General features: G+C 39.8%; 1 protein-coding gene across 4 annotated transcripts in view; it reads right to left on the minus strand.

The window, feature by feature from the left end:
• ARID1B (AT-rich interaction domain 1B) overlaps positions 1-23,135 on the minus strand; it is a 329,339-nt gene that overhangs the window by 27,136 nt on the left and 279,068 nt on the right. For 2 of the 4 annotated variants that reach the window (XM_071549257.1, XM_071549259.1), the window contains 3 exons: positions 14,277-14,422; positions 6,798-6,907; positions 5,896-6,054 (listed from right to left, as the gene is read on the minus strand). In XM_071549257.1, the coding sequence (XP_071405358.1) occupies positions 5,896-6,054; positions 6,798-6,907; positions 14,277-14,422 (415 nt within the window). Of the gene's footprint in view, positions 1-5,895; positions 6,055-6,797; positions 6,908-14,270; positions 14,423-23,135 lie in introns of all 4 variants that reach the window. The other 2 variants (XM_071549256.1, XM_071549258.1) reach the window with 1 other exon arrangement.

The following is a 23,135-nucleotide window of genomic DNA, read 5'->3' on the forward strand; positions in this document are numbered from 1 at the left end:
GGAGGGGAAGGGAAAAGAAAGTAAGAAACTCACAACACTGAAAAAGAGATCAGATGTCAAACAAACTAAAGCTATCACACAACAGTCAGGAATGAAGGCTACTAGTTCAGGCACAAACAGCACATTCTGTTCATATATGGAAAAGTCAGCTTTTTAAATAAAGGGCCCAAACTCCCCATTTTCATACTTCTTTCACTGATCTTAACTTTGGATCCCAGAAGGCAAGTTTCTGATGTTGCCTCATGTCATTTTCAGAAGAGGTAGCTCTCACATAGTGTTTCTCATCCACTTACCTCAAAGTGCTTTGCAAGCAACCATTTTGGTAAACTTAAGAACAAATTTGTCCCATGGAAGTTTAGAAAATCTTAAAACCAAACCAAACCAATCCTCTCCCTTTTGCCCTCAAAGAGGGGCTAGAAAACTTGAAAGTCATTCTCCAGAGCAGGAATTGCACAAAAATAGCCTAAAGAGTGAATTGTGGCAAAGTAGTATGTGGAGTAGTAGTACTCTCTTCAGAGCCTCAAATGGTTACACTTTACTACCTCTTCACATCACTGCTGGCCAAAACCAAGGCGAACAAGGGTGCCTACAGTACCAGGAGACTGGTGGCAATACTGCCAATTAGATGCCTGATCCAATAAGGCTTGCGAGAGGCTACTACTCTCCTCCCTTGACGGAGGACAGAAGATACCCATCTCACTTCTACCTTGCAAAGGGAATGTGTACTATAACCTGTGGAAAACCAAGGATGGAGAGCAATCAGAGCTGAATCACCAACAGGAAAGGCAAAAGAGATGGCAAGAGCAGAATTCTGACTCCATAGCAGAAAGGTAGGAGAGAACCTGTTTTCCTGCTGCTCTTTGGACTTTACAGCTAATGAAAGCTCGTGTTATGTTTGATTCTCTTTTTATTTTTTACATTTTTTTATGTGGAGACAGCAGAAAGCACCAAGGCTGCTACACAAGCTACAAATTTTCACCCTATCTTTTCTGTGCAGTATAACCCTGTGAGTTGGGCTTTCTGCCATGTGTGGACAGCCCCTGTTGCACACCCTGCCCGAGCTGCTTCTAATCTGACAGCGGAGAGGGGCTGCTGTACTGCGGGAAGACCCTCCCACTCGCAGAAGGTAAGTGATTTGCTCAGCAGTGGAAGATGCGAGTGGTTCAGAATCAAACACAAGGGAAAAAGACTGACATAAAGGTTTGGGAAAGGAGCCAAATATGTGAAGGGAAACATATCCTTTATGTCTGCATAGTAAAATCCTAAACTTTGTTGTTGATTGCAGTAGACACTTCTTTAAACTCATCTAGTCAATCACTCTTTTCCTCCTTTGCCTTTTCCTTACTTTGAACAGAAGTCAGCACTATTCTCAAGTAAACAGAAACTCATTCCTAGTCAAACATCCCTAAAGAAGACCCTAGCTGTACCTCACAGATGCTACAGAACTACTCACTTCATTCATGTCCCCAGACAGCCGTGGTGAGGCCTGGCACTCAACACCATGCAAGGAGGATTCAGTGGAGTAGAAAACCCCTGCCAATAATTTTAAAAGCATTGCCACCATTCATCTTGCATGTTAGCATGGAAAATACGACAGTTTCTCTATCTCCTTCCAGCCATCGGCTGAAACTTGGCAAGACTGGAGGAGTCAGGAGAAAAGAAACATGAAGCCAAGGGGGGTGACCTAGTAGTTCCATGAGCCATTGCTGTTCTTTCCAGTGAATGGATATTCATTTTAATTAAATAGATAGCCTCCTGTAAAGTTTTCTGCCTTGCTGACACTGGAACTTCTTCACAGCAGTCCTTCCTACAAACAGATATGATTACCTCTCTTACTTAAAAATGAGGTGCACTCCTGAATTTACTTGAGCCAGACTCATTGCATTACAACTCCTACTGAAGTCAGAGTCAAGGCTGAATTTGTTTTACTAATATTAAGTGGCTGGCAGGAAAGTACTTTGACATGAATCCTGCAGATTATGCAAAGAAAGCATAAATTGATTCTGTAATAGCAACCAGTTTACTCAAAGCATCACTTGCTATATATCTGAGTGTTTAAGAAAATCAGTTTAACTCCTTGCAACAAATGTACTTTTTGGGGGGGGTGGGTAGGAAGGGGGAAGTAGGCAAGTCATGTTGCTACTAATTTGATTTTGTGCTGAGAACAGATATATGATCACACAGGCTCGAACACCTGAATGAACTGGAGCCACCCCACTATCAACTGCAGGAAGTACAAAGTTACCCTACTATTCATCAGCATTAATTTTAATCTGACACTTCAGATGCCCCAGAACTCTAACGAAAATGAAGGTGGGAAATTTCAGCTTTTATCCAGCAAATCTATGTGCTTATATTCTACCATACAAAGCAACAAAATAGTTTCTATTTAATTTTTATGGTAATTAATGATTAAGAAAGTCCAGATTTACCAGTTTTAGGGCTTCATTTTTATATGTTAAGATTCACTTTTCAAATCTGATTCAGAGTAGAAGGGAAACAGTTAAGAATTTTTCATTCTGCATTTTTCTACTATACATCTCAAATGGTGCTGCTTTTCAGCAGTGTGGCAGCAGGCTCTAAAATGACAGTATAATCTGAAAACTTTTCACAGCTTACAGAAGGTAAGAAGTGTTTCTTACTGTGTGAGCTTTCAGGTTGTCATGCTTTGTAAAATGGGTGCAATTTTCTTCTAAAATGAAATGTTAACTGTAGAAGAATGCACTGGAGAGAAGAATGCTATTCCTCAAGAGTAAAGATCTTTTTCTCTTCTCTATTTTTATAAATGTAAACGTATAAAAATGACAGATGTGTGCAAGCTAGTCTGCACACAAACAAACTTCAGTTTCACATGGGCAGGTTCAGCGGGAAGCCAAATTTGCCTGTAGGTAAACAATAACCCTCAGAAAACAAGGGTTTATAATACAATGATCCCATTGTTAATCAAAATGAGTGCACATCAGACAATGCTGGAAGAATACAGATCATGAGCTTTACTTCTGCTAAGTTGTTGATAATTTTGGTGATAAAGGAATGCTGTTCCAAGCCTGTGGCACATACCTTTATTGATTCGGTTGTATCGCACTCTGCCCTCAATCTCCAGCACTCTTCCATGTGGTATGTGTGGCCATGTTTGAATGGGTAATCAAAAAAACTCCACCAAAGTATGTGGATACCAAAGCCAATTCCCATATTAAATCTGCCAAACCCTGTATCTTCTTTTCAATAAACCTACCCCCTATTAAAACTCTACTATATACAGACCCTTGCATGGTGAGTCTGCAGAATCCTTCAGAGCAACACGAATTTCTATAGGAATTCTTTTCACATGAGAGGCAGTGGGTAGTTGTTTCTGTACATATCTTAAAGTGTCTATATTTATAGAACTATCTACCATGCACTTCCCCCACTTCAGTGAAGAATTTGCCAATATTACATGTATTTCACACACCTCTTTTACCACAGAACAGAGTGTACATACACAGGCAGCAAAAACTGCCAAAGTCCAGTCTCTGGGAGAGGCCATTGCAGGACACAATCCTCTATCAAGATTTTCTCCTGAAGGACTCTGCAGACCCCTCACAGCTAGCACCATGGAGGTGCAGGACTATTCAGCTGTACTCACTGTCATGTTTGTGAGTATCTGTGGAAACTGAACAGCATTTTATGGTCTTTTCATAATCTACTGTTTTATTCATGTTGCATTGACCCTGCATAGTTCACACCCATGCTTGAAATGTCTCTTTTAAAGAATTTTAAAACTATCTCACCACTGTCAGGGATGCACACTACTTGCAAAATTTGCATGGCAGACATGCCCTTTTACTGATGTAAGTGGCCTCAAAATACAATGTTCAACAATTTCTTTTTCCAATTTTCTCATGCCTCACTTTCACACAAAACAGCTGAAAAGAGGATCCACTTAGTAGGATCACAGTGATACCCTGAAGTGAATCACAGACCATTCACCTTTGCTTTTATCCTTTGCTGGACTGGAGAAGTTGTAGCACATGAAGCAGCTTTGGGATGTAATGAACCAATTCAGGCTGTTTTCAAGTGTAACGAAGTGCCTGCAATCAATCATTCCAGTCTATGTCAGGCTGCTGTTGATGTCGATGAAGTTATCCAATACACTGGCCTTCATAGGTAAAAAGGGATCAGCACATTTACAGCACTGATTTTTCTGTAATTTCAAAGCACTGGATTTATCCCTGTCTGTGTACCAAGAAGCTAACCGAAGCTTTTGGACAGAAGGACATTCAGAAATAATTGAAAGCACAAACCTTACTCATTTATTTTTTCCACTGCTATACTTTGGCATATTTTCACGGAAAAATCTCCACATATGTTCACAATGACTGTAGGATTTGCTATGCTGTTTATGCCATGAGCTCAGGAATGCATTGCTGTTTGGTAGGCTTGCAGAGGAAGCACTCAACGTGTTAGACAGCCTGTGCAATAACTCTCTTGGTCTTCTCCAGAAAACCGCCCAAATAAGCAGTACCCAAAACTTTACCACAAAGAAAACTAACAGATTTTTTGGTATTATGCTTTCAGAAATGCTATTAAGAAAAAGATGAGACTTGGTGGGAATAAGTAACACCAGCTGCCTTCTGAGACTCAAAGTTGCTGTCAAACAAACACTCAAAGATTAAAGTAGTGCATTTCATGCCATGCTGCCCCTTTGCACAGGGGATTTACTAAATGCCTGATTTTTGGATAGTTAGATCTTTTCCCCACCGACTGGCCTTCCTCTGTTTGCCCAGACATACTCTTCAACATATCATTTTGTAAAAATTTAGTTGTTTAACACTGGGGGAAAACCCCTTTATATTCCACACAAAAACAGGTTTCAGTATTTTTCTACGGAGAAATTATGATCACTATTACCTTTGTTGAAAAGAAATAAGAGAGGAACAACATATATATTTCTCATTAAAAACAAAACAAAACAAAAATGACCAAGTGGACATTTGCTCCCCATAGGCCATATCACCTCATGTCTGCATTCTCTTTTCTACTATACAGGTACATAGATTTTCTACGTATATATCTACAGATAGGTAGATGATAAAATTCAGTTTTAGCTTCACACATCTCTCTCAGATTTTTCTTTACAACTTGTATGAGAATGACCAAACATTATTCATCTAAAAAATAAGTTTTTTAGAAAAGTACATGCATCAGGGTTTTTTCCTATTCACGATCTGGGTTATTTCAAAATAACCAAATGAAGCAAATTGAAAACAATTTTGGTTTAGACTGTGTCCTGATAACCTAATGGCTGTATTTGCAGATACACAATTCAAAATTAAAAATGCTTCAGAAGTAGCTTTTTCATGGTGCTGAGTTTATTACTTTTGGTGGATACTAGTTTCAAGAAGGGGGAAGATTGATTTCTCATTTTGTTTTGTTTTGTTTGAGTTTTTTTCCCCTAAATAATATAATCATAGTAAGAACAAGTACAGCAACCAGAGTGAAGTCAGTTGTGTGAAGGAGTTTGGGCCCAGGAACAGAGATGGAATTGTCCTTAACAACACAGTTGGCATGCTTGGAAGCTGATGCATTATAGGAAGGACGTTTTCTTCACAACAACTGCTGTTTTACCAGACAGCACATTTGCATGATGCATACAATTTTATTCTTTCTTATTTCAAAATACTGTTGGGACAAATTTTGCCCTGGGATAAGCATGCTCAGGCCCCACTGAAGCCAGGCAGTGGAACTTACAGTCATGTGTCCGAGAGCAGAATTTGTACCCAGTGTTATAGAGAAAGAAAACTATTTAGTGAACAAATAATGAAGAAAAGGAATTTACAAAACAAACAAGCAAGCATTAAAATATAGTTAATTACAAAAAAATAAACAAAACAAAAAAAAACCAGAGCCACTTACAGGGCTTGATGGAGTCTTTGGCCAGCCTGGGCTGCTAATGCTATCACTTTCATCTCCATGAAATGAGGAGATGCTAGCAGAGCTTGGGGACATTGGGGAAGGGACTGGCAGGTTGCCTGGGGTTGGGGGCTGAGAAATACCCTGAGAGCTGTAGCTATCCTGTGGTAGAGGAATAAAAAAAAAATATGACAAAGGCAGGGCAAACTTTATTAAAAACAAAAAAAAGTACATCCAGTTTAACAGACTGACCAATTTTTATATATAAAATATATATAAACAGAGATACACATACAGAAAACACACACATATATAAATATATTTATATATATATATATAAAGTATTAAAACAAGACCGTTAATTAGTATAATTTGGAAAGTATGCTGGATGCTTGGCTAAAGTCACTAAGCCACCATGCTTACTTCAAGCTCACATGAAATGCTAAGCATGGGTTTCCCATTATGAAAGAAAGAAAAAAACCACAAGCTGTTCACCTTATTTTATCAAATAAGGCAGGAAAGCAAAATATTAAAGTATGTTGCTGCTGCTTAGGCGGCCAAAACAGGAAGCTATAACTGAAGGCAGAGAAAAATGGCTGCAAGGATTAAACTCAGGCAAGACCCTTCTTTCCCACCCACCTGGCATAGCCGAATCCCACGCAACTTTTGGCTTGGGATGCTTTGCCCCCGCAAGTTAAAATGCCGTAAGAACTAGTAACTTTCAGATCCACACAATGAAGGAAAAAAAAGAAAAAAATCAAAGAAACAAACAGAGAGATTGCACGTGAATGGAAAGGCATGCAGGAAAGAAAAGAAACATGTAGGCCAAAACCAGAAGATGAAGGACAACACAGCAGACTTGTGCGGGCAGAACCAACACCACGTGCACAGGAGGTGGTAAATACCTTTGACTTGCTCTCGGGTTGGGGGGGTCCTTCTTCTTTGCCATCTGCTTTGAGAGGAAGGGGTAGTTTGGACTCACCAGGTGTCATCATATCTGCAAGACCCATAGGTGCTAATCGAAAACAGGAGAAACAGTTAAGCATGACTATGTTTGGCTTTGTAGGAAAAAACACGTTTCCTGCTGCAAGACTGTGGCGTCACGTGAAGGAGAGGTTTTCCCACCTCTGTCCTGTTATTCTAGCATCCGGAAACCTGGAAACCTCTTCAGTGGAATTGAGGAAACAGAAGAGAACCAACAAGGAGAGAATACAAGCACCATGCAACCACTGCCACCACTTTACAGAGCAAAATTCATTCTTCGTGCTGACGGTGCTCTTCAACTGTCTCTGCATTTGACCACAACATTGTAAGAGAAAAACAATGTACTTTAATTACTGCACTCCCTCTTTAGCTATACATAAACGTAAAATGAAAAAAACCCACATTTTGCTCGCAGTGTTAAATCCGAGGAAAAGGCTGAATTTTCCAATTATGTCTGTATTAAGACTGGTGTCCAGCAGATAATTCCTGCCCCTACCGACTTTGATATGAATAGCTCAGCCACTGTGAGCCTTAACTACAGAATTACAAGCTGTAAACCGCGCTCTGTTGGAGAAGCAGCACTCAGCTTCTTCCCTCCTGACAAAATGAGGTGGGACTATAACGAATGCACGAATGTCTTTCTCTGATAATGGCATGCAGTTGCTTCCCAGGAGTGCAAGGAGTTTAAGAGGCTTTTCTATTTGAAGATGCAAGTGCTAAGTATAATATTATTGCTGCAGAGCTGCTGGGTTCCTGGGTTTCTAGAAAGATGCAAGAACAAACATGCAGATAAATAGACAGAAAATACAGGGCAGAGGAGATGTTGGGAGGTGCCATAACACTGAATCAATGCAAATAACCAAAGAACAGCAGCAAGACGCCAGGTGATTATTTCCCTGCTGAAAGCCATGTGCACCGCGTTTGCAGAAGACTGGATTGCCATCCCTTTCTCTACCTTTTTTAATTCCCCTCTTGTCCTTCTTTCAAAGAAGGATATGAGATAAGAAAAACATAGGACAGAATAACCTGCAAAACAATAAAAAGGAAAAAATACACATCCCAAAGATAAAAATTTTAAGAATTGGTAAAGCATCATTGCCATTACCAGACTAGCATGCCTCTCACAAAATGATAGTGCTGGCTTGCACTAGGCAGCAGGCACACTGCATAGCAAGCCAAAGATAGGAGGGGGAAAAGAAGCTTTAAAAACACTTCACAGATTGCCCACTACAAAATGATTATTGCACATATTCATGTATTACTATGTTTTAGAAAATAATTAGTTTTAATTACAGCAGTGAGAGCATGAGCAGGACTCTAGCGAATACTCTGGCAAGCTTTGCAGTGCTAATTTGCTAATATCTTTAGCATCACTGCAGGTTGAGACTCTGGGTCTGCCAAAAAAACCTACCCAGCCATGTGCCATGTGAGTTTACAACTGTATGCTCAATATTCAGCTTTGAACTGCCGGTGTTTTTCATGGGCACATTTTCTTGTTTTTTCAAAGCACACTTGTAGCCCAATCAAGCCCTTAAAGTCATCACAACACATAAATCATAATTGAGATTTTTTTAAAAAAATTACTTGCAATACTTCACACTTCAAGAATTGGAACAAAAAGCCTTTTACAAGTGATGCAGCTGCAGAGAAAAATCTATTGGGATCAGCTAAAAATGCTGTTATTTTTATGTATGTGTGTGAAATCTCGACAAAACAGCCAGTCAATATGCTACTGGGAAGTCAGCTAAGCATTTGATTTGTATGCATTTTGCCCTTATACTCTGTTTGCTGAGTTGGGGCAGCTTGTGACCATTCTCAAGTGAAGGATGGCAGCCTTACACATTTTAGTTTTGAATACCACAATTAAAAAAAAGTTATTTTTCTTTTACAGATTTAAAAAAAATGTATAAAATAGTCAAATACATGCCATGGTCTGGTTTCAGACTTCGATGCATAACTGTTACACAAAATCCATTTTAACAGTTAACATATTTGATACTGTGAAAGTGCTAAAAAAGAAGTTGTTTTAGTTTCAAAGCAAACCAAGATGGCCCCTCCCCTCTACAGCAATTTTAGAGAGGTCAAACAAAGCAAAGTCAACAATCACACTTCTTCACCAGAATTCTGCATGGCTAAATCCTCAACATCTCACTGTCATCTAGGCTGGCACTCTGTATTTCTATCACAAAGAATTAAAAAATTGTGTCCACTCCTGGTTAGTCTCATTTCCACCAGAAGTCCCTTAGGAAATCTCACGTAAAGGGCTAGTAACTCCAGTCAGCAAATTACCACACATATTCTGGCTGTATTAATCATGCTCAGAAGTGTAAAAGTACGGGTTCATTTTGGCTTTTGCATATTTCTTGCTGGTATATGCAAATAAAACTATCAGGAATTGGAGACAATTACCAAAAAACATAAAGTTTCCCAAATTCTGTTTCACTTTTTGCCTTGTATTATTTACCTCATCTACATTCTTTTTCTTCTACCTCTAAAGAACTGCATGCATTTCAGCAGCAAACTGCAAGGTTGCCTAGTTTCCCTATAGCTTTTGCCTAAGATGTTTCCAGAGCTACTTTCCCATCTGCTGTTGCAATGCTGTTTCGTAACTTCTTGCAAACATACTCTCCAGCGATTTGCGAGCAGACGTTCTTTTCCTTTTTTCAGCTGAGCAGTACAGTGAGAACATTGTTTTGACCCTTTCTGAGCAGTGAAATACTGCTATTGTCACGAAACAGCTAAAATAAGACACGGTCTCTTTCTACACAGGTACTAATAATTCCGAGTGTGAAGTGCATACCAAAGGATAAAACATTGTAGAGAGGAGGGTGACAGGGAAATCTTGACTCAAACAGTGTTGTGGCATACTGTGAATAGGTTTCAAGTACTAGCCTCTGGCTTATTACAAGAATTTAAGAGCTAGAATGATTTCAAAAAGCAAGTATAGGTCAAGGTCCTGAATTAACCATTCCACGCTGAATTTAATGTACTCCAAGGCAGATATTGACATGAGTAAAACTGCAGCCAAGTATTCCTTTTTGCTAAAGGCTGCTCTACCAGTCCCAGAAGATGATGAAATACCGAAGGAGCAGCAATATACAAACATTGTTTTTCTCTTTATTGCTAGTGCAATAACAAATCATGCTCTACAAAACAGGATATCCTCTCCTTTGCAAGACATTCCTTTCTCCTTTCCACCCCTAGCACTCTCCCTCTGCAGAAAAAAACAGAGAAGAAAAAGCAAAAGCCAAAGCAGCGAATTTGCGACCGCGCAGTTGACAAGAATATCCCCATGGCATTTATGCCCACAGAGAAAGTGGAAGAGGGATAGGAGCACTGCCTAATGTCCTGCCAGGAATGACCACTGGCCTCTGGGAAAAGCACAGCACCAGGTGCTTGGGGACCTTCTCTCAAATGGATGAGTGGGCCACCAGGGATCTCAGTGCTGCACCTCCTTTCTGCTGACAAACCCTCGCCCAAGAGATGAAATCCAAGTTAAGGTCATCACTTGTTTGGAGTATAGGTGGTGGGACACAGCTGTTACCAACTACTGACAACTCCCAGAAAGGTTACCTAAATGTGCATTAATAGCTAAAATGAAGGTATTTATTAGAGAAAAAGAAAATAGTGAACTAAATGGAGATTTCCATTCTTCAGAAAAATGCAACCAAGCTGCAAAACAGAGAAAATAAAGTTTCTAAAAAATAATTCACATGCATAAATATGATTGTTTTTCCTATCAGAGGTTCATCCAAATAAATACAAAGTCAAATATATGTAACATATATAACAAGCTAAGTGTTATATCTATTTTTAATGTTATTTTAAAGAGCATCCTTTTAATTCCTTTAGTACAAATAATTTTTCCTAGAACTTCATGTTTTATGTAAAATATTACAATGTTAAAAATTCATTAGGAATAATAATACCCAGACAAAGGAAGGTTTCAGTAGGATAGAGGTAGTGAAATTAGGAAAGGATCCCTGTGGCAGTAGGGAGTAGTGCCTTTTTATTGTTGTTTTTCAACTTCAGAGGTAGCAGAGATTGTGAATGCCAGTTTCTGTGCAAGAACAATATGGAAACCTTTGAGATCCAAACTCCATATTGCTTCGTTTTAAAGATAACTTTCACTAACCTTAACAAGGCTCACAGCATGGAAGTGTTTTATTTATGTTGGGGTTCGTAAGTTTCCTGTTTATTAAATGTATTTTTAAAGCTGGAATTCGAAAATAGGGGGAAAAGATTTAAAATATATATAGGAAATGTGAACTCGCACAACAAAAGGACAGTGGAGGTTATACAATTTTTCTGAATGGCAGTTTGTTCCATAAATGTGAAGGGATTCTGGCACTTTTTTCCCAAAGCCTTAGTTATTGTTATCAGTTAGTTAGTTATCAGAAGAATCTGTCTTCTTTGATCTCATAATTTCTGTGTTCCTAAACTGCTCTACATCAGCAGAAGCTGGTGATCTGCTGTTTGATCCCCAGTCACTGCTGAAGTACCAGAATGCGCAACTGCAGCATGATTTGCCTTTCAATTGTGACATTAATTTAAAAAAAACTAAAGCAAAAAGAAAAAAAATCAAGAGGTAACAAGGAATTATAAATCCTTCTATAAATGAGTGGCAAGGCCAGTGTTAGACATAGCTGTGCTGAAGCTCCAACACCATATAAAACCAATTCCATCAGTATCAGCAATCTTCCTCTATTTTAGAGTAAGTGCATTTGATTAAAACGAATATAAACAGAACGCAACTTCTTCCCCCATAACAGACAGCAAAACTGCACTCTCCAAAACCCAAGCAAACAAGAAACTAACTTGGCCCCTAACTGAAATCACAATTGTTTGTGCTCAGTGTATATGAGCAACTTAACTGATGTTGACACTCAACTCCATCAGCAGCCACTCTGTTACATTTGGGTTTGGCCCTACACATGGACTGCACACTGGGTTATCTGACAGATGTGTGACTTTACAGTAGTGGGGTGAGGAGTAAGGGGAAGCTCTAGAGCCAGATAGCTGGTCTGCCTGTCACAGAAAATGCTCTTTTCAAGCCTGTAAGTAGGTATAACCTGTAAGTTTTCCACCTCATCAAATGCAGCACCAGAGCTGCCCCTGAAGTGCTCCCCCAGCTCAAGGCATTATCATTTTAAGAACTGTATTTACACCTGTCTTAAGCTCAGACTTTCAATTCTTTTACCCAAGCAGAAGGATGAGTCAGGATGGGGGAAATTAGGTATTCACACTGCATTTGCCCTCCACAGTGTATCCACACCTAATCTTCTCTTTGTGGTGGTGTGTGTGCCCGTCTCCTCCCCAGCCCTGTCTCCGGGAGGCCGGATCCATAAAGCATTCCGGATGCGTGCCTGCTCACAGACTAAGCGAGGTGCACTGAACTCCTTCAGTTCATCTCACACTTACTTTCCATTGGGTAATCTTTGAATTAATAAAACTGGAACAAAAGAAAACCTCACAAATGCACTGGCAGAAAAAACCTTGATAAATGTTTAAATTATTAAAAATCCAATATTTCAGAATGCATAACACAATAAAAAGAGTATGACTACCCCATACAAAAGACTGCTAGGATAAATGGTCTTGCATTGAACAGATTTCCACTGTATGAAATAACGAATGGCTGAATTATCTGAACAAAAAAAGCCTCTGTGAATCTTCCTTTAAACTGGTTATTCCTTAGGAATACATAAATCTTCTTAGGCAGGGCACTCTGCCATCTGTTTGCTGTTGGTTATTTTTGCAGCTCTGGGGGCCAACGGAAAAGGGGAAAAAATTACTTCTGCTAATAGCAAAACAAAATTTATAGCACAGTTTCAATGCTCAGAAGTAATTTTATTTCAGCAAGCCAGACAAAACACATAACTACACAAACAAAACATAATATTACCTGGGACAGCTCTGGTGGGGGAAAAGCAAGCTATTATCTAATGGTCTTTTCAATAGCTTGTCCCTCTTCATCCAGATGGTGCATTGTGCTGCCTGGACTAACCAATGGCTTCCAAAAAAACCTTTTTTTCCCTTAGGTTTTTTTTCCCCCTTTTCTTTCTCTCAGTATTTTTTTAAGTCTTACTGATTAGAAGCTTCCTTTCTGTTTTTCCTGCTGACCAAACCAGTAACATAATGTTCTGGCAATACAAGACACTGTGAAGTGCCTCAGGAGCTCCTAGGTAAAGGAAAGAAACTCTCTGGACATACTAGCCACTAACATCTCACAGTGGCCATTTTCCACCCAGGAAGCAGAAACACACAAAACTGACAGGGAGGAAAGACAGGGAAAGAGTCAAAGGATGAAGAAATTAAACAGGCTAAGAGGGATAGAGTAAAGGATACCAAAAAACAGGCTCTTGGTAAGACACAATTTAGGTAGTAAGGCATTTCTGAGGAAATAGACAAAAGCAGAAACAAAACCAACTAAGAAACAACATCATTATTACCTTAGCACAAGCTGTTCAGCTTTCAGAAAAACTTTAAAAAACCCAACATTTCAAAAAAGGATAATGTAATCAGTAAAGCATGCACAGAAACTCCATGACTGGAATACGTATTAGGGAGGATCCACTTTAGGATCATTGAAACTCCATCCAAACACATCAAAGAATTGATCTTTACTGAAGTATTATTTTGATGGACAATAATTATTAGGAGTTCAATGTTGAATATGGACCATAAAGCACATTTGTGCAGAACTGCATTCACCTGTCTTCAGAGTCGCATGAAAAGCTGCAAGCAACTCTAAACTCTTAAGTCATGATATGAAGGATAAATCCTGGAGATACGTTGAATATTCCTTTTTTCCAAAAGGAAGTTATGATTAAATTTTACATACTGGTATTTAAATAGGTAAATGAGGAAAACCCGCCATGAATTTTGGAAACAGTAAATATAGCCTATGTTTTCTGAACAGCATAATTATGTTTCAAGTGCTTAACTTACAGCATCCTCATGTCAGAGCAGGTGCACAGCTCTTTTTTTAAATGACTACCCCATTAAATATCTGAAGTTGCAACTTGAGGAAGTAAGACACTGAAAAGCATCAGCAGCCTCTTAGATGAGGTTATTCTCCCTCCCCCTGCTGCACTCACTTACACACAAATATACACATACTTGCTGGTCAACACCTACATCAAATTGAGTCCGAGTGTTGCTGGAACTGTTCAAAACACTCTACTCATCTACGTGCTGTGCAAAAGGACTTAATGAAAAATGTGTGAGTTACTGTCCAAAAAAACCGCAAGTACCTTAGCCTAGTTTTGAAGCACTCCAAACTACCCAATAGGGGTGAATCAAATGAAGAAGGATGTTTCTCTGCCACCAGCCCAGGGCCGATATTGTTAGGCAGATTTATGGAGGAAGGTCACTGCTTAAAGGTTACTCACCATTACCTGTTGAACTGTTCACCATGTTCGGTGCCATGCTGTAAGGAGGAGCCTGCGGGTTCATCAGGCCAGAGTTGTTGTTCATGGGCTGAGTGTAGGGGGAGCTGGAGCCCATCATACCACTCTGATTCATGGCAGGGAAATTGCCTTGCCTAGGAGCAGAAAGCACACACACAACTGTGTCATTACGGATCTCATTGCTGAAGATGCTGTGGTTTGTCACACAGCACATCTCCTACTGTTTGCAAATAGCTAAGGAGAAAGCAAGCAATTAGTTCATTTTACCTATATAGGGAACTTTGAATTAGTCTTGAACTAGTTATCATATATCTGAGATAGAAGTGGACTGGAGATTATTCAAGAGAGCTATACACTGTCTGCCACTACCAATCAGCAGAAAATACAACCCATATTATTTACCCTATAGCAGACAGCAATGTGATCAGGAGTCAAAATTAGAACCTGGTGTTGGCATAAAAAAAAATTCAGCAAATTGCCATTTGACCATGTAATAGCAATCCTTACCTGCCATAGCTTAATAAGCAGTGAAATGACCAGAAATAAAATGGATACCCCAGACTCAGTTTCTGATGTCTGTATCTGATGCTATTGCATTGAACAGTGTTCATTTGTACATGCCATGTGTGTCCAATCTTTCAAGAAACTACGTACATACATACATAGTACATACTACATTCATTGAAACAAGAAACCTCAGCAGATATATTTTCCTTTTGAAAATTAGTCACATATTTGTATAATGCTTTTATAATCGAGACTTAAATTTATCTGAAAAACTGGACTAAATTAAGCCTGTGCATAATTCTCCACATGTTCAGATGTGATGATCTCCAGACTAAATACTTTTTATGACAAAAGCTTATCTATTTTTGAGTTTTAAAAAGTATCTAAGTATGTGTGGTACTTGATTTATAAAATTCCATAGATAAATTGAGGCACAAAGAAGAAAATAATCCAATTCAAGTAAGCAGAATAACCCAACATAATGCATGATTCAACTTAAAAAATAACCTTTTATTCTTTTAATCCATCAAACAATTACCTACGTTTTCTTAGTGTAGTTGAAGACTGCACATACTATGATATTTATATGGGTAAGGCTTATACATACAAAATCATATATATAAAAAAACCCTCATGCAAAAACATACTTACTTGTATATTCATAGACTACACAGGAAAATACAAAACTCAGACCTATTTCTTCAGTGTACCCCTGTAAATTTATGCTGTTTTTTCCAAATAAAAGAAACAAGAAAGCAACCACCCCTTTACACAGCTTTAGTACTTGTCAGCTTTTATTTCCTTACAAAACCCAAAGCATTTAATTCCATCCTACAGGCAGAGAAAGCTGTGTATCCTGATAGCAAGATGGAAGTTTTGGTATAAATTCTACTTTTTATTACTATACAGTACTCAAACCAAAAAGACAACCCCTAAACCAAGAACCCTGAGTAACTTAAACGGCTTTTTGTCTTCTCCAAACTCATGGCAGAGTCTTAATGCAAACGGTAGGAACATATTTCTTTTTCAGGAGGTACAGAAGGAAGACCATTAAAGCACTATTTGGCCTAATTTTTCTTGACACATTGAGAATTTCTTCAAAGAAAAAGAGAACGTGTTATCTAAATAAAGCATCTTTTTCCAAGTCAGTTTTGTCCTTTGCTCTCTGAAGACAAACTTTTCTTCACTCTTGCAAAGAGGCAAATGCTTTCTTTTGATATGAAGGAGACAACTGCCATACAATGTCATTTCCCTGATGAAACTTGCAGCGAGAAGTGGAGGGAAAAGATTTAAAATGCACAGTGGTGTAATGCTCCAAGGGAAAATTACAAGGGGAAAGGAGAAGAGCAGAACCATTTGGCAACAACTTTAGAAGATTTTAGTCACACAACCAAGCTTTTCTTATGTAAATACTGTATCTCAAACATACCCACCCCCCCTTTTTTAGCTGAAAATTGCTGTATTTCAACAAATGCAATTAACTGAAAAAGTCTTTCTATGCTGGATAAGCACAATCCTTTCTGACACTGGATAAAGCTACCAGTGAAGATGAAAAAATGTGCAAGTATATTTTTACACTTTAAAATAGAAGTAATAGATTTTTGGAGGTTCTTTTATGAAGTAAGGCTAGGAATCTGGAAAAGGCAAGTCTCTACAGGTATCTATCTCTTCAATGCCCTTCTTTTGCTTTAAAAATACACAGGAGATATGCACCTTGCAGGTAGGCTGAAATTGGTCCTTACCTGCTAATATTTCAATACTATTACTTTCTATAGCATGTGTATCTTCTAAGCTGTGGGGTTGTTCGTTGTCTCAAATTGAGGTACAACCTATTTCCTGTTACCCAGTATGGACATCAATCTCAATTGTAGCTCATGAAAGCATGCTGCTGTACAACAGCTTTAAATCAAAAAGTAGGAAACTGCTTCCAGTTTAGATGGAGAGTGAAAATTAAATAAAAAGAATATACTAGCTTTGGCCAGGACAGCAAGAAAACAACTGAAGTCTAAAAACATTGCTTCTGTACCCAGAAGGACCAGAACGGCAGAACCTAATTCTGAAATTTCATCTGACAAGGCAATAACTATCCCTTTCATCCTCCCGTGTAATGCCGCACTTGGAACAGACACAGCTCTCCATCTCTGGAAAGAGTCCAGCAAGGGAAAAGACTCAGCACCATCCCTGGCAGGACTTTGCCCTTCCCCAGCCCCCTATCAAAGCACTGCCTGCAGCACGTGTGAGCAAATTCAGTAACACTGAAAGGACATCCTGTAAGAGTAAATGTTACTTTATCCCAAGATTGGGTACAGTGAGCAGCACAGAGCTCCTCCACATATTATTCTGCTCTATGATGGCTTGGAATAGAAAGTTTCTTTAGGGACAAATAATCAGGTATTACTTCAGCCTTTAATTCTCACTCCACAGTGAGCCTCCTTTGAGTAAAGACTGCCGACTGTGACAAATTGTGGTGCATCAGTGCTAAAATATGAAGTGGAGTCCATTAAGAACTGAGCTGAGATCACCAAACTCATTTTGATTAACCTCCAGGTCACTAAACACTTATAAATATGTTACACAGCAGCTGCTAAACATATTTATATATGCTTAAGGTCACAGCATCATCTGTTGGTTGTTGGACTTGAGTCAAAAATCTTATGTTTCCCTTATGTGCGGCTTTTAGTAAAGGCATATCCAACATACTATTTAAGAAGTAGATATCTCAAAGCATAGTACCAGACTCTCTCCTACAGCTCCCAATTCTCTCCTCCATTTTTCTGTGTCACTAAAAAAACCCAACCAAGTATTTTAAAAACAGTCTGGTGTTCACATAGTGACATCTAATGGCAAAAATTCAACTGACCAGCTCTGAATACTATAGCTGAACAAATGCAGTTAAGTACACAATTTTACAATATTTGCCACATAAACTCCAATGGCTGGGTTGCTTAGGGATGACACAATTAGATAGAAATCAAGAATAGAAGCACTTTTGTTGAGTATTATGAAAAGATGCCTTCACTGTGTGATGCAGTTACCCTCCAAGGGAACGAAAGAAACCCCAGTACCCAACACTTCTGCACACAGGCAACACGTTAGAAAATGTACTGGTCAGAGAAATCCTGCATTGTATATAAACTAGAAGACCTGCTCTGGAAATACTGTGATCTCAAATCATGTACTTTTCCCCATTTAGAGGAAAAAGCAGCCAAACCAATACAAATTTAGGATTATGCTATCAATTTAAACACAATAAGCCTACACGTTTCTTTTTTCTGCTCTACTGCTACAAGTGGATTTTCAAGAATTCAGCAAATGGAAGAGATTAAAAGTGGGAAAGGGTGAATCTACTTGCTTCTTGTGGCTTATTTATTCTGTTGACAATTTAGCAATGCACAGCACTTGCATAATTCCAGAGTCAGTTGTTATGCTTGAGGAATGGGGCTGCCACCTCAGGGGACCTACACAGGCTGGAGGAATGTGCTGACAGGAACCTTATGGAAGTCAACAGGGACAAGTGCAAGGTCCTGCACCTGGGAAGAACGAGCCCCCTGCAGTGGTGCCAGCTGGGACTTGACTGGGGAGAAGCAGCTTTGTGGAAAAGTCCCTGAGCATCTTGGCAGACGGAGCTGAGCATAAGCCAGGAGACTGCCCTGGCAGCAAAGAGGGCCAACAACATCCTGAGCTGTGCGCTGAGGTGCAGAGCTGGGAGATGGAAGAAACTGATCATCCCTCTCCTTCCTCAGCACTCATTACACTCCATCTAGAGCACTGTGTCCAGTTTTAGATCTCCCAGTAAAGAAAAGAGGATGATGAACCACAGTGAGTTTAGCAGAGATGGTCAGGGCTTGAGCACTCACCCTTGAGTGGCTGAAGCATGACAAGTCAGCCTGGGGCAGAGACAGCTGTTGAGAGGAACCTACAGTAGTGCCCTAGCACCTAAAAAGAGGTCAGGAAGGAAGAAGATGAAACTGGGCTTTTCACAGCGGAGCCCAGCGTGAGGATGAGATGCACCGGGCAAGAGTTGACACATCAAGTTCAGAGGATGCAAGGAAACCATTTTCCCTGTGATAACAGTCACAGATTAGATCCAGTGACCCAGAGGGGTTGGGAAATCACTGTCCCAGGAGGTTTTGAAGACCCAACAGGATAAGCTCTTGAGTTCTAAGGTGATCCTGAGGAGGAGAAGGTTGGACTACAGACCTTCCAGCTTTAATGATCCTATGATCCTAGCCTGTCAGCCTCACTGTGCTGCTCATAGTCTGGTGTACAACTGGGTCCAAAATATAACTGATCAAATCCAAAACACTCTCTTTTAAGAAGGTCCTGTTCCGTTCTTTTGTTTTCCTTCATTTGCAATCTACCCAAAGCTTAATCTGCACTTAATCTCTTTTCTCAGCAAACAAGTAGCATCAGATCTAATTGTGTCTTCTGAGCTAATGCAGAAGTCCATATATTTAAAAAGAGGAGATTACTTGCAAGATCTGGCCCTTGTTAAAAATCAGAATAAAGAAATTGTAAGAAAGAACAGCACTGGCAATAAAAAGGAGAATACGAGTGATCATAGCTGCCAAGCAATGTCTCATACTGAGATGTCTTCCTCTAATTCGACCTGAAATCCACAGTAAGTTCATGTGATGGCTACACAGAAGTCACTCTACAAGCCTTGTTCTTCATACTTTCTGATATGACTAAGCATCTCCTCAATGTTGTCACCCGATGCAAGTTTTTTACTGTCATCTTCTTCCCTTCTTATTGAACAAATACAAACAGTTCAGAGGTAGGTGTGGTTTAGCTATGGACAGTGACAGAAGTGGATTATGCTTCTCAGCAAGACAAGAAATTAAGACACAACTTCTCATATGGAAACATGTCAAAGTTCAGGTTTTTGCTGTGTGCAGAGAGATCAAGTTCTAGAACTTTCTCTGGATTTCCTAAGAGGCATCTGACGCTTTGCACTCTCCTTTCAATCCGCAACACTTGAGCAAAGCCCTCCACAGTCAGAAAAAATGATCCAGCTTCTGTAATGAGCCCTGTGATGGCCTGAGCCAGCAGGTAAGCCCAGCACAGAAACAGGTAGGGAACAGAAGAAGGGTTCAGAGGTGGCAAGTCCAGAAGAGATGAAGATGAGGAGAGTCTGGGACACAAAAGACAGAAAGAGAAGGTATAGTAGATGGAAATCAAGAGTGAAAAAGGGTTGAGAGGCTCCACACTAGGTGCCAAAGGATGATGGGTCCTCAGGTGAAGGGAGATGAAACCGAGATGCAGGAGGATGAGCAGGGAGGAACATACAAAATGCTGCTACTCTCAGGGTAAACACAGGTTTAGGTCCCTCCAGCATAGGTGGAGCCTTTCAGCCAGATATGCCAGAAGGAAGGAATACATACAGGGAAGCTTCCAAAGTAGGGTGCTACCAGAGATGTGCCTTCCCACAGCTCCTCAGTTCCTGCACACTGCCATGAGGTAGGGCCAGGCTCTGAGGAAGCCACCCTGGCCAAATGCTGGGTGAGCCCAGTCCAACAGCAAGACACAGTGGGGCAATGCTGAAGAAGCTACGAGAGCTGGCGTGAGGCACACAGCCCAGGCAGGAAGAGATGGCACTGAGTCACACTGCACAGATCCTGGTGGTCACAAACTTGCACCAGTTGATAGTTAGGTGCTTCTGCACTGTGCTTCCTGACACGTGCCACAGCACTCAAGTAATGTAGGGATTTCTCCCAGTTATCCTGCCCTAGGCACCAAACCTGAAAAATATCCTGTTACTGTGACCTGGCCACCTGAGCAATTGGTTGGTGAAAAAAATATGGCCCACAAGTTTGCCATTTCTGCTCCACATCTTTAACCTACATCAGTTTTGCAGCGAATGCACTGCAGCACCTCAGGGGAGTAATTTGTGTAAACATTTTAAAAGGAACATTTTTTCTTTTAATGCTGACACACTGCTAAGGTGGCTACTTGATTACAAACTGTGAAAATGACTGAGTTAGGCTGCACTCACAAATCACAGTGTACTGACCAAATTGCCCTGTGCTTATCTGTGCCAGGTCTGCAGCATGACAATATTTCCTCTCTCTTTTAAATGTCAAAGTGTGATTTGGGGGGTTGTTATTTAAACACACTGACCTGCACAATAACCAGAAGTACTTTATTTAAATCTATCTTGAGCTGGGACTAGCCTTAAGCGCTTATAATCTGTCACACGTTGACACCAAATGGGTTATTATAATGAGAGTAATTCAGAAGTGAGACCTGTGAATGCTTTCTCCCTGGAGAATTTACACATAAACATGTGCAGGCAGATACATACGCTCTTTTGTTACAGATTTTCTTTCTTGCTACATTATGGGCTTCCTTGGAGAAATGAAACCATTTCTGTTGTCAAGGGACATGGGAGAACTGAAGGAGGAAGAAGGGAACAAGGGAAAATAAACCCCAACAGTGCTTACTTTGCTCTGACTGCAAGTTCATCAGCACATCCGCACTGTTAGCAAAGGCCAAGATACATGAAACCTGAATATTGCCTTGAGCAGCAATAAAATGGCATTGAAGGCAGTTCCCATTTGAATAAAACAAACAAATTTAGCATAGCTATGTTTGAAGGTGAAGTATTCTCTTCTAGTTAGCTGCTACTCTTAAGTGTACTAACCCGGATTTACATGTCCTGCTCTGTTCACTGGGAAGATCACCAACTGCAATAACAAACTTTTAGAAAAGCAACCATAAAGGCTGGTGATGTGACAGGTATCAATTCTGCCACAAGATTTTCCCCCATTTTCAAGTTGGAAGGAAAAAGAAAATTTTACACCTGTGCATGTGTACATGCGTGAAAAGGGGAAGCCAAAGCTCTGAAACACACTGAGACTGACAAAGCACTGGGAAACACTAATGAAAAAACATCCAGGTTTGTACCGAGGTGTGTGTGTGTGTGTCTGCTGACACAGGCACACAGAATCAACAAAAAACTGTTCGTCTCAGAAACCAGACCTAAATGACAATGCTAAAATGGGAATAATTTTCTAGCATCATAATTATGTCATAGTGCAAATGGCCTTGTAATCCACTGCAGTCTGAGTACACTCTCTGTTTTATTCACCTAGATGATCTAAAGATTATTGTGTGAGATATTTTTGAAAGAATAACAGAAATAGCCTTTCAAAATATATTATTTTTCTTTTGATTACACAAATACTTTTGTCTTTAGCATTATTACCTTTACTTAGACTTTGCTAACAAACAATCAAGGACAGAGGGGAAACTTAAAAATTAGTCATTCCTACCACACTGATTCAATGTTGAACCACTAAGAAAAGCAGTCACAAAAACTTATTGTTTGTTTACAAGCTGTTGTCATCACATTAACCCTTTTTCCAGTGAAAACATCTGCCTGATGGGCTACCTACTTGGTAGTCATTTAAAGCCCAACAAAATACAGAAATGTCACACCACATCAAACACTGGAAGAGCAATATAAGATGCACATGTAATTCAGGAATAATGATGCTAATAACAACACAACTACCTGACATTTGTACAACTGAATGCATGCTGAGATCAGAATAAATCTCCCTACCCCTTCTTACAGATAACAAAAATTGAGGAAGAGATCCAAGATTATTAATAGTCTAAAATATGGCCAGAACAACAATAAGGTAGTTTAATACAGTGGGGAAAACACAGCACAAGCCTGCAAAAACAGTAAATCCTCAACTTCATTTGATCCTAATGGCAGAAAGGTGTGTTACTGAAAAATATGCAGTGACAGTGAACTACTGTAGGATTTATTTTATTTTGTTTGTTTGTCTGTTTTTAGGTTGCAACGATTTGACTTTGTTTTTATAAAGTTCCTTTTGTGTTACTGAAGGTGGTTTTGGTCTGAATTTCAGGGTGACCACAATGTTTGGTCACCGGTCTTCAAATCCACAGGGAATCCCTCAAATGTCTTTATTGCACAGAATTCTTAAAACTGCAGTGACACCTTCTTATTTTTATTTATTTGTTTGAGACCAAACCAAGCTCTTAGTACTCAGCGCAGCCTGTACTGGACAAATACAATTTATCTAATGCTGTGTGATGGAAAACACAGAACTACTGAAAAGCAGGCCAAGTCAAATGGCTTGTAATCCCATCGAAGCTCTGCTCCTGGTGACCTCTGCCTATCTTCCTGACAACGTGGGTTTGTACAGCAGCTCTAACAGCAACATCTTGCACAACTGTTCCCATCAGACATGATATCTGAGCACTGGGGAGACAAATTTCCTAGTCTGAGTGGAGTGTGTGATGGGTGAAAGAGGGCTGCTGTAATCTGTCCAGTAAGCAGGAGCATGCATGAACTGGGGTTATGGG

This window comes from Pithys albifrons, chromosome 2 (genome assembly GCF_047495875.1).
Source record: "Pithys albifrons albifrons isolate INPA30051 chromosome 2, PitAlb_v1, whole genome shotgun sequence".
In the NCBI taxonomy this organism is placed as follows: domain Eukaryota; kingdom Metazoa; phylum Chordata; class Aves; order Passeriformes; family Thamnophilidae; genus Pithys; species Pithys albifrons.